The sequence below is a fragment of the Schistocerca americana genome, chromosome 7 (assembly GCF_021461395.2).
Source record: "Schistocerca americana isolate TAMUIC-IGC-003095 chromosome 7, iqSchAmer2.1, whole genome shotgun sequence".
In the NCBI taxonomy this organism is placed as follows: domain Eukaryota; kingdom Metazoa; phylum Arthropoda; class Insecta; order Orthoptera; family Acrididae; genus Schistocerca; species Schistocerca americana.
Window position 1 is genome coordinate 271,404,894 of NC_060125.1, and position 18,096 is coordinate 271,422,989.

General features: G+C 42.6%; 1 protein-coding gene across 1 annotated transcript in view; it reads left to right on the top strand.

Annotated features, from left to right (window-relative positions):
• The window catches only part of LOC124622481 (myrosinase 1-like), a 64,123-nt gene extending 46,960 nt beyond the window's left edge, over nucleotides 1-17,163 (top strand). The window contains exons 9-11 of the mRNA XM_047148189.1: nucleotides 12,487-12,621; nucleotides 12,710-12,816; nucleotides 16,904-17,163. Coding sequence (XP_047004145.1) covers nucleotides 12,487-12,621; nucleotides 12,710-12,816; nucleotides 16,904-17,030 — 369 coding nt within the window. The 3' untranslated portion in view covers nucleotides 17,031-17,163. The remainder of the gene's footprint in view (nucleotides 1-12,486; nucleotides 12,622-12,709; nucleotides 12,817-16,903) is intronic.
• Nucleotides 17,164-18,096: the final 933 nt, after the last annotated feature.

Sequence of the window (18,096 nt, forward strand, 5' to 3'; positions counted from 1 at the left end):
GAGTTGGAATTGTGGATAGTCACATAGGAGGGAAGATGGGAGAGGAAGGAAGCAACGAGACGGACCAAGTTGATGGGGAGAGCATAGGTCTGGAGTTTGAAGAGGAGCCCAGGATGCCAGACACGGTCATAGGCGTTTTGGAGATCAAGGGAAACAAAGATAGCGGAGCGACGGGAGTTAAGTTGGAGGGAAAGAAGATCGGCAAGGTTAAGGAGCTGGTCGTCGGTGGAGAAGGAAGGCCGGAAGCCTCATTGGGTAAGAGGAAGGAGGCGGTGCTGGTTAAGGTGGCGGTGAATACGGCAAGAGAGGATGGCCTCGAAGATCTTACTGAACACGGAGGTGAGGCAGATTGGACGATAGGAAGAGGTATCAGAGGGTGGTTTGCTAGGTGCGAAAACGTCCTCCGTTTCGCTATATATAGCGTACTGTAACTATTCTGCGCATGCGCATGAACCACACTGCCCGCCGGCAGCGCCCTCGCTGGTGGAATAGCGGAACTCAGTCGCCCTCTGCGTTGCTGTTTGCCGCGGCCGTCGGAGCACTCTGTCGTCTTCGATTAGAGCAAATCGTGGAGAAGATGGGATTCCATGCACTGTCCAGCTGGTAGTCACTGTCACGGTTTAACACATTTTCTCCAGTCGTATTTCTACGGATTCTTTAATGATGGAGTCTAGAAAGACGTTGCTGTGGACAAAATCATTGTTTTCTCATACTCCATTGCATGTCCAGTAGAAATACAATGTTCAGCAATAGCGGACTTGCTTGGCTGCAAAAGGCGGGTGTAACGATGTTCAGTGCAGCGATCTTTCACGGTGCGTATGGCTTACATAGGTCAAACCACCTACAACATGCTGTCATGAGGACAGTTTCCAACCGATTTCTCATACACAAACAGCAGTTGACCGGCGTTATCTGGTGAAACGTCGTTCTCATGCCTCGTGTAAGGAGTACAAATGCGTACCATCACGTTTCCGACTTTAAAAAAGGTCGGATTGTAGCCTATCGCGATTGCGGTTAATCTTATCGCGACATTACTGCTCGCGTTGGTCGAGATCCAATGACTGTTAGCAGAATATGGAATCGGTGGGTTCAGGAGTGTAATACGGAACGCCGTGCTGGATCCCAACGGCCTCGTATCCCTAGCAGTCAAGATGACAGGCGTCTATCCGCATGGCTGTAACGGATCGTACAGCCACGTCTCGATCCCTGAGTCAACAGATGGGGACGTTTGCAAGACAACAACCAACTGCACGAACAGTTCGACGTTTTCAGTAGCATGGACTATCAGCTCGGAGACCGTGGCTGCAGTTACCCTTGACGCTGCGTCACAGACAGGAGCGTCAGCAATGGTGTACTCAATGACGAACCTGAGTGCACGAATGGCAAAACATCATTTTTTCGGATGAATCCAGGTTCTGTTTACAGCATCATGATGGTCGCATCCGTGTTTGGCGACATCGCGGTGAACACACATTGGAAGCGTGTATTCGTCATCGCCATACTGGCGTATCACCCGGCGTGTTGGTATGGGGTGCCATTGGTTACACGTCTCGGTCACCTCTTGTTCGCATTGACGGCACTTTGAACAGTGGACGTTACACTCCAGATGTGTTACGACCTGTGGCTCTACCCTTCATTCGATCCAAGCGAAACCCTACATTTCAGCAGGATAATGCACGACAGAATGTTGCAGGTCCTGTACGGGCCTTTCTGTATCCAGAAAATGTTCGACTGCTGCCCTGGCCAGCACATTCTCCAGATCTCTCACCAATTGAAAACGTCTGGTCAATGGTGGCCGAGCAACTGCCGCGTCACAATACGCCGTTCACTACTCTTGATGAACTGTGGTATCGTGTTGAAGCTGCATTGGCAGCTGTACCTGTACACGCCATCCAAGGTCTGTTTGACTCAATGCCCAGGCGTATCAAGGCCGTTATTTCGGCCAGAGGTGGTTGTTCTGGATACTGACTTCTCAGGATTTATGCACCCAAATTGCGTGAAAATGTAATCACATGTCAGTTCTAGTGTAATATATTTGTCTAATGAATACCCGTTTATCATCTGCATTTCTTCTTGATGTAGCACTTTTAATGGCCAGTAGTGTAGTTTCGTAAACTCCAGCGTTCACACATCTATAGGATGACAATTATTGAACTATGTGAAATAAAATCCTCATAATTGCTTGACAAACTACACGGTTAACCGAGGGCATGATAGGAATTAGTAAGCCCATGTATGGTTTGGTTTAGCGACGAAGCGCTGCTTCATTTGGATGAGTTCGTCAATAAGCAAAATTGGCGCATTTGGGGGAATGAGAACCCGCATTTCGCGATCGAGAAGTCTCTTCACTCTCAACGGGGGACTGTGTGGTGTTTAGTTTCCAGTCACCGAATAATCGGTGCAATATCCCATGAAGGCACGGTGACTACCGGAAGACATGTGAAGGTTTTCGAAGATGATTTCATCCCCATTATCCAAAGTAACTTGATTTCGACAAGATGTGGTTCAGGCAATATGGAGCTCGATCATATCGAAGCAGGGGAGTGTGTTATGTCCTGGAGGAGCATTATGACTCTGGGATGCGCAGAGGCCACTGGCATGGGCCTCCATTGGCGGCCATATTTTCTAGATCGGAACACATGGGGTTATAATAAAAACAAGGTGTACAGAAATAACCTCCAAAACCACTGCTGAGCTGATAACAGCCATTGAGGAGGTCATCGACAGCATAGATATACCGACACGTCAATGGGTTGTGCAGAATTTGGCTATTCGTCTGCGCTACATCATCGCCAATGATGGCAGGCATATCGAACATGTCATAACCTAAATCCGAATATCTGTAGTGACGTTTACATTTTAGATAAAGTGTGTGTCACGCAGTAGTCAGTAACTAATTTAAGTTTCTTTCATATAGTCCAATAATTGTCACCTTGTACATAGTGTTTCATATACTCTTTATAAAGTCACATTTTCAACGTACCTAGGCCATACAATATTCCACATGTCCGGTCTCATTGCTACATAACGTCTGTTCGTTACATTTTTTAAGCATAGTTGTTTGTATTTGGTAATAAATACACTCCTGGAAATGGAAAAAAGAACACATTGACACCGGTGTGTCAGACCCACCATACTTGCTCCGGACACTGCGAGAGGGCTGTACAAGCAATGATCACACGCACAGCACAGCGGACACACCAGGAACCGCTTTGTTGGCCGTCGAATGGCGCTAGCTGCGCAGCATTTGTGCACCGCCGCCGTCAGTGTCGGCCAGTTTGCCGTGGCATACGGAGCTCCATCGCAGTCTTTAACACTGGTAGCATGCCGCGACAGCGTGGACGTGAACCGTATGTGCAGTTGACGCACTTTGAGCGAGGGCGTATAGTGGGCATGCGGGAGGCCGGGCGGACGTACCGCCGAATTGCTCAACACGTGGGGCGTGAGGTCTCCACAGTACATCGATGTTGTCGCCAGTGGTCGGCGGAAGGTGCACGCGCCCGTCGACCTGGGACCGGACCGCAGCGACGCACGGATGCTCGCCAAGACCGTAGGATCCTACGCAGTGCCGTAGGGGACCGCACCGCCACTTCCCAGCAAATTAGGGACACTGTTGCTCCTGGGGTATCGGCGAGGACCATTCGCAACCGTCTCCATGAAGCTGGGCTACGGTCCCGCACACCGTTAGGCCGTCTTCCGCTCACGCCCCAACATCGTGCAGCCCGCCTCCAGTGGTGTCGCGACAGTCGTGAATGGAGGGACGAATGGAGACGTGTCGACTTCAGCGATGAGAGTCGCTTCTGCCTTGGTGCCAATGATGGTCGTATGCGTGTTTGGCGCCGTGCAGGTGAGCGCCACAATCAGGACTGCATACGACCGAGGCACACAGGGCCAACACCCGGCATCATCGTGTGGGGAGCGATCTCCTACACTGGCCGTACACCACTGGTGATCGTCGAGGGGACACTGAATAGTGCACGGTACATCCAAACCGTCATCGAACCCATCGTTGTACCATTCCTAGACCGGCAAGGGAACTTGCTGTTCCAACAGCCGCATGTATCCCGTGCCACCCAACGTGCTCTAGAAGGTGTAAGTCAACTACCCTGGCCAGCAAGATCTCCGGATCTGTCCCCCATTGAGCATGTTTGGGACTGGATGAAGCGTCGTCTCACGCGGTCTGCACGTCCAGCACGAACGCTGGTCCAACTGAGGCGCCAGGTGGAAATGGCATGGCAAGCCGTTCCACAGTACTACATCCAGCATCTCTACGATCGTCTCCATGGGAGAATAGCAGTCTGGATTGCTGCGAAAGGTGGATATACACTGTACTAGTGCCGACATTGTGCATGCTCTGTTGCCTGTGTCTATGTGCCTGTGGTTCTGTCAGTGTGATCATGTGATGTATCTGACCCCAGGAATGTGTCAATAAAGTTTCCCCCTCCTGGGACAATGAATTCACGGTGTTCTTATTTCAATTTCCAGGAGTGTATTTTTCACTCAGACGTGACATATATATATAGTCACCGATAAACACGTGCTTTCTTTAATAGATTTATTGATTCCAGCTGAGTAAATGTATTTATTAGGCAAAGATATCCAAGCAATTTCTTTCTCGTTTAAAGGTAGGGTTCAAAGTTCATAGCCCGATTTGTGAGGGTGAACCGACAAGCTCAAGTATTTTACGCAATTCAACCAATCCATCAAGCAATTTGCAGCTCCCAAGAAAGATCTTTCAAGCGTATACATTTTTTAGGCTAAATTCTACTTGTGATGGAACAAACAAGAAAAGAATAGGCATATCAGCTGTCTACGAAGAATATCATTCCTACTTACATATCAGTGAAGAAATACGAGTATTAGCCCATTCACATGCTCATCACCATTCATTGCTACTATGATATATGACAATTTAAAATGTACTTTTATCATCCTGTAAATGTATGTTAGCATTCAATCAACATAACCCGCTGCTAATTTCGGATTTTTTTTAAGTAGAATGCAATTTATGCTGTCAAACATTTATGTAGTAGAGACGTTCACATTTAAAAGTGTGTTCATTTCTACGTTTCACTATCTTTAGTTCTTTCTTCTAGTTACACTTGAAACTAAGTAATAACCCAAGATCTCAACTCTGAGCTGACAACTGTTTTGAGATGCGAGGACACGCTATTTAGTTCGCACTCACTGTTTATACGGAACTATGATATTTTCACTTGTTCACTTCTGTGACATTTGCTACGAGTGGATGTCGTATTTCCGTGCAGCTTATTACAAATAAATCTTCTCATACACACACTCACACAACATGACTGCGTGGCCCTTTACTCAGTACTAACCACCGTATTCCTTAAATAAACCTCAACTAGCTTTCATGACATGCTCTCTCATCATTCCCCACATGTGTTCCAAATTATTAAAAACTAACTAGGGGACCCTCCGTACTGTAAATCACGGATTTTGATGCACTTCAAATATGTTGTAGAGGCACTTACCGTGAGTACCTTGCTATCCGGTTTTTTAGCGACGGGTCTTTGTTTTTGAGAAAATCGATTTTGAAGTGCATTGTGCCCTTTGTATACCCGTAACATAACGCATATTTCGAGCAAGTCAGCGTAGCGCAGCGGTAAAACTTCACGAATACCGCACTCGAGGTACTGTGTTTGAATCCTGTTAGTGTATTTTTTTCGAAATCTATTGAATTTTTCAATTTTATTTCAAATAATATCAACAAACAGTGTAAGGTGTGCGAAATTATAAAGATGTATTCAATTACTGATTTTTTCAAATATTCATTCCATTCGTGGTTCGCAGTTGGAGTTCCAAATGTTCGTACAACTGTCGTTTCTTGTATTACCTGAAATCGATCTCCGCCCATTATCGTCCCCTCTCCCGTGAATACCGTCAGCCTTAACGGGAACCCCAGCTCCTAGTTGCGGCCAATGAGTATGCCAGTCGTATTCCTTTACGTTCGCATCTAACTACAGCGTCAGTTGCTCGCAAAGCGTCTCTAGTGTCGTGTGTTAGAAAAATTCTGCGAAATGAAAGAACCAAGTGTTTCTGCAGTAGTGCAGCCAGAACAAGATCCACGAGTAGAGGAGTTGAACGAAGAATTACAAGGCGAAATCACATATGCCATTAAATACGTCGAAAATCTACTCCGCAATTTGAATCTCGTAACGAATACACCGCCTAGCGTGATCTCTGGCAATTTCGTTGCAAATTAGCGATGAGATATGTACCGCAATACAGAATCTCTTGGCCGAAAGACAGATCATTATTGATGATGAATTGATAGATTTCGACGAAGAAGATGAATTGGGAGAATATGTTGCGAACCACGAACGGAATGAATATTTGAAAAAATTAATAAGTGAGTATATCTTTATAGTTTGGCACATCTTACACTGTTTGTTGATATTATTTGAAATAAAATTGAAAAATTCGGTCGATTTTGAAAAAAAAATTACAGGAGCAGGAATCGAACACAGTACCTCCACCACGGTAGCTGTGAACCTATACCGCTGCACTGACTGACTTCCTCGAAATATATTTTATGTTACGGGTATACAAAACCCACAATGAACTTCAAAATTGATTTTTTTCAAAAACCGAAGTCGTCGCTAGAAAACCGAATAGCCAGATACTCAGGGTAAGTACCTCTACAACATATTTGAAGCTCATCAAAATCCGTGATTTACAGTATGGAGGGTCCCCTTGTAAGATTTCCTATGGGACAGTCATGCCACAACCACAACGTTGCATAGCATTTTTGAAACGTCATGTTGTATCATATATCACACATTGTGAAATATGTTCCTCACTGATAACTATTTTCTTTTGCTAACGCTACATTTAGCCACACCTTTTAGATATTTGCTTTCATGGCTCAAAGTAGTACTCTGTTCAGCGTTTTCTCATGAACACCATTTTTCCTAAAACAGGTCACGTTGGCCAATCTTTATTTCTTACTTGAAGCTCTCTATTCTGTACACTCATCAAATGGCTCTGAGCACTATGGGACTTAACTTCTGAGGTCATCAGTCGCCTAGAATTTAGAACTACTTAAACCTAACTAATGTAAGGACATAACACACATCCATGCCCGAGGCAGGATTCGAACCTACGACCGTAGCGGTCGCGCGGTTCCAGACTGTAGCGCCTAGAACCGCTCGGCCACTTCGGCCGTCTGTACACTCATCTATTTATGTTTCGTAGATTTAGATTTCTACATACTTTCTCCATGTGTCTTTGTGTTCAGATTCCCTTTTTTGTACATATTTGTGTATATCCTTGTAGCTTAGTATCCGTACTTGAAAATACTCATTTTGTTGTAAATATTCGCAGTTTGCAAATAGTTTGTAATCAATAAATGTAGTTAAATTTTTAGAGTTAATGGTAGCACTTAGCTGTTTTGCATTCGTAGTTTAGTTTCTTCGTGTTCGTTTTATTCTTAAATGTAGGTAGCTATTTCATTTTACATAGGGATTGGATGTCGCCCTCCTGACTAGCCCGTGGACTTAGCACGTTCAATTTGAGTTTTCTGCCGGCTGGGGGTGGGGAGGGGGAGGAGTGGGGGGGGGGGGGGAGAGCTCTGTTGCTGTCTGCAACTACAATTACACGAGGTACTGCGTGCCCCCTACTACGCCAGATGGCGTCCCCCTGTTGGGGCGAGCTTTGCTGAGCGCGATTCGCCTCCAAATCGTGCGTTGGTGGAGCGTTTCTCAGTCCTCCATTATCATTCATGTTATTGTCACCACATTTTCCCAACTATTTCCATGGACATTACTGTTGTTGTTATGGCGTGCCGTAATCTGATATCTGGGCTTGTACCTACGTTCTCCCTTACCCCTATAATTATTATTAATTGCGTGGTAACTCGCGCTTCCACGCTTATTACTGTTGTTCTCTATCTGGTAAGTAGCATGGTGCCAGCCGCCGAAATTGTGATTACCGTTATTACCGTTCCTACGGTTCCCGTTACCTCTTGGTGTTCCTTGCTAATTCGAGTTGTTAGTTTGTACGTTTGTACCTTCACGGATATGACCAGTGGAATCTGAGACAGACAAAAAATACTCCAAATCCGACTCGGGCACTGTGGATAGTTTTTCACGGACAATTGACGGTAATTTTGCCTTTAGCGTTTTTGAAATGCCTGCTTATTCTTTTCAGAATACTTTCTTCAACCCCCTCGTTTACGATTATAGGATTCCAGATAGAACACTTGACGTCTCAATCTTTCCTGCACCGAATTTGACCAAAATATGTCAAGAAAAGCTTGCTCGAAGTGAGCAAGCATTTGACACTTTTCTGCTACATTCTTTGCCCTCAGAAACGTATCACCTTGAAAGAAATCTACCGTGTAGTGTATCTTTTGACTCTCTGTCCAGTTACATTGTAGCACATTTTGAAAATCTTTTATAAGCACTGTAGTTTGCACTTTCTTTAATTTCACCCGAAATACTTGGAAATGATGATGTTTTAACAAGCTTTTATCCAGCAGTACACATGAAAGTGACGGTCTTGCGGCTGTGGCAGACGGTTCTGTCATGGATGTAGTTACTCCGTAACACATATGATCATTAGTGAAAACTGGTAGTTGAGTGACCTTACTACAGAAGGGGCAAATAAACGGGCCCCTGACGAGTGGAAGCGACTGGACATGAATTAGTGGCAGCAGCAACTCCGTCTTCAGGCCACGAGTGGCCTACCGGGACCATCCGACCGCCGTGTCATCCTCCGTTGAGGATGGGGATAGGAGGGGCGTGGGGTCAGCACACCGCTCTCCCGGTTGTTATGATGGTATTCTTGACGGAAGCCGCTACTATTCAGCCTCAATTGGCATCACGAGGCTGAGTGCACCCAAATAATGTGGAACAAGTCTCTTCTCAGTACTTCACTCGGAGAGCACCTCTAACGAGAGCGAATCGGAGTATGACTCTATATTGAGTCCTTGCGATTAAGCGTTGTTCACTGTGTTGGCTGCCATACCTATTGTGTGGTATGAATGGACAGAGTTATAGTTAAATGCCTGCGAGCGGAGTTTGGAGTGGCATCACAGTGGACTAGAGACAAATAGGAGGTGTAGGGAGAGTTTGATCGGTGAGGGTCAATCCAGATAGAGCGAGGGTTATCTTATTTTTCAGCACCGAGTGGCGCAGACAGCAGTCATCACAGCTTACGGTATTGTGCACTAAAGCTGTTGCGAGCCCCATATTTCCTCCACAACAGTACACTTCACTGCATTTCACATGCGACAGCCTCGACCGTACCTAGTAACATTCTAATGGATAATTATTCAAGTTGAGTAGGCGCGGCTCTCAGCCATTCTTCCAAGTCAATAACAATCTTAAACTATGTATAGAAATCTCTTTAGCGAATCCTATTCTTAAGAGGTACCTTCACATTCCGAAAAGAACACGGAAATAACTTGTTCAGTTCATAACTAAAAGTGTCAGTGTGATTTCTCAGAATTTTTGCAAATAAATAACAATTCTGGTTAGTTTCATGTTTTTCTTACACTAACTAGCACTACCTCAGTACCCAAGTATCCCACTAGTAACATAAAAAATTTTGTGAATTTTTGTGTCATTTACTTACAGTGGACGACTCCAGAAGATATTTATTGCTGAAAATTTTTCAGGAATTTCTCTTTAGAACGTTAGGAGCGTCTGTCTGACTTCTGTAGTACTGTGGGGGTGGAAATTGCTTCTTGCAGGAGCCACAGGGTAAAGGGTACATCTCAGATTAATCCGTTGCGCAGAATGACAGAATAGCACCCACACGCTCACACACTTACAGGAACATCCAATCCTATAGCCACTTCACTTTCCAAATGATTCTGCATAATTGAGATGCCATCATATGGCTGGATCACTACGTCATCTGCTGAACCCATAGAAAAAGCACTCCACCTTCAGGCCACGAGTGGCCTACCGGGACCATCTGACCATCGTGTCATTCTCCGAGGAGGATGTGGATAGGAGGGGCGTGGGTCAGCACACCCCTCTCCTGGTCGTTATGATGGTATTCTTGACCGAAGCCGCTACTTTTCGGTCAAGTAGCTGCTCAATTGGTATCACGAGGCTGAGAGCACCCCGAAAAATGGCAACTGCACATGTTGGCTGGATGGTTACCCATCCAAGTGCCAGCCACACCCAACAGCGCTTAACTTCGGTGATCTCACGAGAACCGGTGTATCCACTGCGGCAAGGCGGTTGCCGCTGAACCAATAGAGCTTTCCATTAATCGATGTTGTGTAGTAGTTTCTTGCGCTGCATTGGGCCCTTATTTACGTACGAGGTGTTATCGCACTGAAGCGTTTTCATTTGCATTTTAAATCATTATATTGTTTTCTCCCACGGTGGGGTATTCTGGACTTTGCTACACACTTTCATCTACAACGCTGTTTACTTCTCTATTGGGTTCCACAATTTTGCTTGATGATTTTTGTTTTGTTAATTGGACAACAAAATTAAATTCCGTTTTATAACTTCACTCACAACTATTATTACGAAGCTACTTTTCTTTGGAGTTGTTAGAAAAAAATTTTTACCTACCTGAATGCTACGAGCAAAGCAATCTCATCAACAGTGATAAAGCTGGTTTTAACGAACGTTCTGGCAATGAACTTTCGGTTTCTAGTGAAATGGTAATGGTATGCAAGAAAGATTATTAAAAAGTTTTAAAACTGCTGCAAAATCATCTGGCAGATCAATCGTTTGATCCCTCATTAAGCCCAGATAACAGCAAAACGATAAAAAATTAGATGAACTCTTTCTCATAAAAAAGTGAAGGTGTCACTTTCAGTTGATTGCACCTAGGACTGACTGTTTTTGTTTCGAAGCGTACAATATGAATAAACTTATCTATGAGATCATACGAAATCAAAAGTATTATGACCTGTTTACTATAAAGAATAATGATTGATAAAATACTGCCATAAGCGGAACAATTGTCTTCCCATATTGACTGCTTCCTTGTTACACCACAGTATCGTAATTATGTTCTCGTTAATGAACAAAGCTATATTTTCGAGTCAGTTTTCTCAGTTTGGTAATAGACGTTCATAATCAGATACCGTAGGCAGTTTATTTCCAGATCTTCTCTATATTCAAAAGGCAATATCGTTACTGACTGACTCATCATGTGTCCAGTGTCCAGCCTAAAACGCTAAGGACAGAAACTTGGATTTTGCAGAAGGTGTGGATCTTATGCTGTAGGCGTTGTTTAAGAAAGAAACAGGGGGGCGAAACAGGGGAGAACGGCTCTTACGACAATTTAGAAGCTAGACTTACGAAAATTGGTCTTCGTTTATACGTCAGAAATAAAGAAATACGTGTTCTAGCATTTTTGGAAATTTAACCTTATGGAGGTGAAATAGGGGGTGAAAGTTTTTTTAAAAATACATAATTATTAAAGGACTACTAAGGTGTTTTAAAAGCTACATCTATGAACACAGGTTTTTTACTTCTCGGTTACCAATAAAAATTACTTGTTTACTATTTTTTTTAATTGAACCACTAAGGGAATGAAATAGGGGACGAAGTTTTATGTGAAAATATATTGTTATGAAATCAGCCGATAAAAATAGACCTATATGAATTTTTTGGATTTCACACTGCCTTATGTTCTGAGGAACCGCTCCAGATTCTGAGGTTGCTAATGCCCACTTGGTGGTGGCGCTGAATGGCGGTGCCTGTTAGAAGCCTAGGGGTAGAAGAAATTTTCACAGCCAGTTTAAGGCTTCCAAGGGAAGAGAGTAGGTGGCGTTAAGTTCCTGATAAGCAGACATACACCAATGTGATGAGTTAAATTCCAACTCAGTTTCCGGTGAGGGAATGTGACATTGCTGTGGGTGATCCGTAGCTCAGATGGGAAAGTTAAGTTGACAGCCACTTGGTGGTTTTCGAGAGAGCAGCAGCCTATGTGTAGCATTGGGTTCCTCGCCCTGCCCTCATTTTATCTAGAACGACACGCAGATCGCCACACTTCACAAACACTCCTTACTTTCAGCACAGGATACTTGATACTTCACAATAGTTCAGAAGAAGGCAATGGCAAATAACCACTAGCAAAATGCTCTGGTTGGTAATAACGGGATTCTCGGATCGGAGCCTGTGTCTCATTTCCTTGTTATGGAACCGATTTTGACATTTTCTTCGGGGAAATGCGCCGCGTACGTATCCAGCCTAGTTATTCTATGGAAGTGCAACAGACCGAGAAAAGGAAGGTGTTTCAACTATGACACAGTATTAATTCCTTTAAGAATATGCAAAGAAACTATTGAATTTTACACAAAGGACAGATTCCTGTCATTTTCCTTTCATATAAAGATTGGAATAATTGGACATTAGTAACTGGGTAATGCCTGGTAATAACTAGTGAAGAGATGAATTTTTCAACAAACTAAATATTATACTTGCACATACATCTTTAAGGGACAGATGGAGATAGAAATAACATCTGTGATATCTTAATTTCCAGACTATTCCTTGGGGATTGCGGAGTCAACTGAACTGGATAGCCAACGAGTACCCAGGTTTCCCAGTCTTTATAACAGAGAACGGCGTATCCAATTCTGGAGGGCGAAACGACAGCGACCGCATTGAATTCTATACTGTAAGTAGGATTTTACACAGAGATACAGTAACCATTTTCATCTTCCTACAGTCATTTCATTACCTGCAATGTGCTGTATTATTTCTAGGGATATCTCGGAGCTGTTCTAGAGTCGATACACGAAGACGGTGTTCCGGTTATCGGATACTTGACATGGAGTCTCATGGACACTCTAGAATGGAACTCAGGATTTACGTAAGTAACTGTCCACAATGTGAGTAATTCATCTGTTGAATTAAACAATACAGAAAACCATAAACACATCCATACATGTTATAAAAGTAGATGTACGTATATATGTGTATAAGTATGTTCTACAGTTCCTCCTAAACCATTCTACCAATTTCAACCAAACTAGGAATACGTATCACTGTCAGGAATGAATCGCTGTTGGAGAAAAACCGCCTTCCTATCAAAGTGAAGCGAGTGGTATGAAAAAGCAGTGTACACCAAAATGTGCGAATAACCGTACTTATTCATCGAGTATTTGACAATGACAGTATTTAGTGACTTGTAGCAAACCTTATATACAATTTAAAATCCTAACAAAACTTTAACCGCTGAAAACACCCACAAAATAATGAAAGGAAAAAACCATTTACTACTTTTTCTTGTTCATGCAGTAAAACTGCGGCACGAAACATGACATTTTCCTTTATTTCCACTTTACCTGCTGGCTCTCCTTACAACATATTTTGATTACAGTATTCGCATATAGCACCGAATGAACCTACAAAATTATACCATAGTACGACACACAGTTTAGGGGTTATGGCATCATTACACTGAGATTCGTGAAAAACTGCCACATCATGGAAGGCCTTTTTAATTTATTACTTCTTCACTAATAACTATTCACAACACATCGCGCAGACGGAAGCCATATGTATCACTGGAGGTACGTGCTAAATTATATATTTGCTGTAGGGCCTTGTGTTTAGTAATATGCAGAGAAAGATGTGCTTAGAAACGCTTTTGCTTCGACCGGCACTGTTATCTGGCGACAGATCTATCACATAATCTAGCATATAAAGCTTTACACAGCGGGAAGTAATCCGACTTCCGAGTTCTTGGATGCGACAAGGACGTCATTTTTTAAGAATTTCTTTACCATACAAGCATATTAAGTAAAGATATGAAAACCAATTTACAACAGATTACCTGCGAAGAGAAAACAGTGTACTTGCGAAACGAGAAGATTAATTCTAATTATACGAGGGCACGCTGAAAACTAATGTTTACGATATATTTAATGTGGAAAGTTAATGTTTTTTTAAGTAAAACAAACGTTACTACCAGTCTACATCTTTACTCTTCACATCTACATTGTGGAACGTTTGACTTTCTTGACGGAGCCAAAAGCAGGCCATTTCTCTCACCGCTTCATCGCTATCCAAGTGAAGTCTTCGAAGGCGTTCTTTAAATTTTGTAAACAGATGAAAATCGCATAGGGACAAGTCGGGACAGAATGTATGGTGATCCATTACAGCGAACCCAAGGCGTGGGATTATTGCTGATGTCGCAGTGCTTATGTGCGGTCTAGGCATTTTAATGCTCAAGGAGAGGGTGCAGCAGTACATAACAGCACGCAGTTTCCCACGCAACGACACAGTGACTCTTCACACCGTCATGTTACACGCTGGTAATTAATTCTATTCACAAAACATTTCGCAGACAGTATATGCATATGTCGTTGAACATACCCTTTACCTACAAAACACGTTGCGCAGAGGGTAGCCACATATACTACTGGATGTAACTGCTACATTGTACCATTGCGCCACACATAGTTCAGCCGGTGCTTCGTAAGGATTCAGCTGCGACAAAATTAAACAGCAAGGCAGATGAAATATGTGTACAAATATGTGTGAAATACGTTATATGTATGTTAAATGTATTTGACATGTGCATCATTCTAAACCCCTGCGACGATTTAACAAATTTGGTACACATATTAGTAACGACCTGGACAGAAATACTGCGGGGGTAAGAGCCACCAGCCTCCTATTGGGATGGAGGTGATAACGTGGAGCGTGAAAGCAAAGACAACAGATAGATAGGCAGAAAGGAGGAAGGAGGAGATGTGTAGGGAGAGGGGGATGGGCAGATGGAATAAAAGATAAGGAGAATTTTACGGGCAGGAGGAGATAGACAAAGGAGAATGGACACAAGTGGGTGGTGCAGATGGATAAAGAGGGGGAGGGAGGGAATGGACAGAGAGTGGGGTAGTAGCAGATGGACAGAGAGGGGGCAGGAAGAGATTGACAAAGAGTGGAGGGTGGAGAAGGGATGGAGAAAGGGGTTGGAGGAGATGGACGGAGAGGAGGAAATCAATTTGTTGGAAATGTCAACCAGGAGATCCACGATCTGTTTTAAATTTTTTATTTATTTTAGGGATTGAAAAACCAAAAGTCAAGATCGCACATAAAATCTTATTCATTCGGATTGATTAAAAATTTCGGCTAACAATCCAGCTGTCTTCAGATCATTAGTGTTGATGCCACTGCGGCTTCACACATCATTAAAATCTTCCCTAAAATGACATCCATACGTGACATAATTAAAAACAGCTCTTCATCGTTCGAGGCCCATGATTATAAAACCAAGGCATTAAGCTGTTACAGCTTAATAACAGACAAAGTCAGTGTTTTCACTAGTTTGTAACTGCTGTTATGCTGTTACGAAGTTATGTAAATACAGATTGCGTCAGTTACTAAGGTGTAACAGTTCAACGCCTTTCTTTTATCACAATCGTTCAATTATACGGGCCGCAAAAGATAAATAGCTGTTTTTAATTATGTCATGTATGGATGTCGTCTTTTTAGGGAAGATTTTAATGAATTCTGAAGCCGAAATGTCAGTAATAATAATCAAAAGTGTTTCATGATCTGAAGACGGCTAGATTCTTATCCGAAACTAGTAATCAATCCAAATAAAGAAGATTTCATGTGCGATACTCACTTCGTGGGTTTTCAGTTGCCAATATAATATTTACACGAGAAGAGATGTACCAACAAAAAGTCGGAAAAAAACACTTACCTTGACACTGCCGGGTGTGACACGCATTTCCATGCTCAAGGGGATGGTGCTCTATGTGTGGACGAACTCTTCGAAGTCGAAACTGGATTATAGCACATTGTTTCTCACGCACCGACATATTTACTCTACACACCGCGTTGTTACACGCTGGTAACAAGTAGTTCCGTTTGTACCTCCAGCAAACACTTTCCACTACATGAAATGTTTTTCCTGATTGTATTTATGTTCTTGTGTTAGAGCTGAGTCGATCATACAAGATTCAGTACCACAAAATTCGCTCTTGTAGCTTATCAGTTTCTTCCACTATCCTTTGAATTAACAAGGAAATCTCGAAATATGAGGGAATTACTCTAGAATACAAAGGCATCATGATTTACAGCAATCTAAAAATGAATTTATTACTTTCATCAGATGAGCAAGTATTGCATTTCAGATTTTTTCCTACATGTACTGTAGTTCTCACCTTGCTGAGTAGTACCGGTACAAAATCGGCAACATGTTTAGCCTTGGGCTAAGGCGTAGTGGATTGCAAGCAACCGACGAATTTCGAGATTACATTCCGATTTCGGCATTTCGCAGTTGTAAGTCTAGCCGAGTACATGCCCCGTTCTTGTGCAGTGTCAACTTGTGATCCGCGTTTAGTTATCTGAACTCAAAGTGACGCGAAACTTTACCATTTCTTCCTTGCTAGTGTATTCCTCGCACTTTCACTACTTGTTGTCTTACGTTTCAGTCTACTAGCATATCGTATTGTACCTACCGATTTCTATCGATCGATGAAAATGATACGAACTCTTCAAGGACTTAAGCATGCTTATACCAACTCACTGCGATGCAGCTAGTAACAAATCTGTCCGCTTATCCTCTTATCCACGCAACCAAGACACAAAATTCCGAAAAATATCAATTAATGCTTTGCATGACATATCAGGATTCAGTGTGAAACTGTATGCGCTTGTACAAACCTCTTTAAGTAAGCTACCCACTGTGGAACGATAAGCATTTTGAAAGGCAACATGTTATTACACTGAACAGAAATCTTTCTTTATTAGTCACTCTTGTCTAGTGTCTGAATATGTTTGTTGGTACTATATCCAGTAATATTCGTAGTTACTGTCTTATTCAGTATAACATAGCCAATTGTAATAGATTCTCTGCTCTGTCACATCCCATATTATTTATAGTACCATTCTATCGTCGAGCATGACAATTGATTATATGAACACTCATGTTTTCTCTGCAGGGCTAAGTATGGGCTGTACGAGGTGGATTTCAGCAGTCCAAACAGGACAAGGACTCCCAAGGATTCGGCTGGCTTCATGGCAGAAATCTTCAGCAGTAAGCAGCTGCCCAACCAGTACAACCACTAGGATGTTCTTAGCTCACCAAACAAGACTTGTTCATCTGCTTGTCAACGCAGTTTTTAATATGATCTTTTGCCAAACACAGCACAGTTAAATGAAGTACTACAAGTGCTGTATGCAAGCGTTAAATGTAGATATTTCCATGCACTGGATGTATAAATAAATTTCTGAAAATAGACGTTAGTACTTTTATCTCTTTGTCCTTTCCACTTCAGTAGGTATGACAGGACGTCGCAAGAAAAGCTCCACCGTATTTCTGTCGTAGCCTCGCTTGAAGCAAAAAATACTAAAAACGGAAGACAATATTACAACAGGCGCAGGACTGGTTACGCAATGGAAATCTACACACACACACACACACACCAATCTTCACATATTTCCGTCAAGTTTCTATGAAAACATAACTTTCACCCAGTTTTTTTTCTTTTAAACACTGAAGTAAGTGGACTGTAAGAGTAGAGATATTTTTTGATAATTTTATGAACTGAAACTAGCGCTATAAACGTACAAGGCTTATGTTGGAAAAGCCATAGTTCATCTGGTTATATCCAAGGTGGCCTGTATATGCAACTGCTGACAAGCAACGAAATGAAATTGGTTGACAGTATAACAAGTAAATTAAAATTCATATTATGAGCGCGTCTCACGCCAATAAAACATGAGGTTTTATACATTGAAGTTTATTCCATCCACGTTATCAATGATTTTACAGGAGCGTACGGTTACAAATATTAGCACGTCTAATACAATTCAACTTTTAACACATCATTCAAAGTAATACTTTGAAATAGTTTGTAAAAATGATCATCCTTATTGAAATTTGAAGGATTCTTTACTGAAAATCTTTTGAGACTGAAAAATTGTTGCAACTTTTTGCATTTTCGGGAATAAATGATAGAAATATATCAAGGCCACAAAATAGCAGAGGGCATGGTCTACATACTCTAACACACAAAGATCCTCTAGTGTTCCTCAAAAGACGGAGTTAGACATTGAACTTTAAACTCTGAATCCTCACCTCATTTGCTGTACAGGACTTCGAGCATCATTCAAGGACGCTTCAAATGTGCGT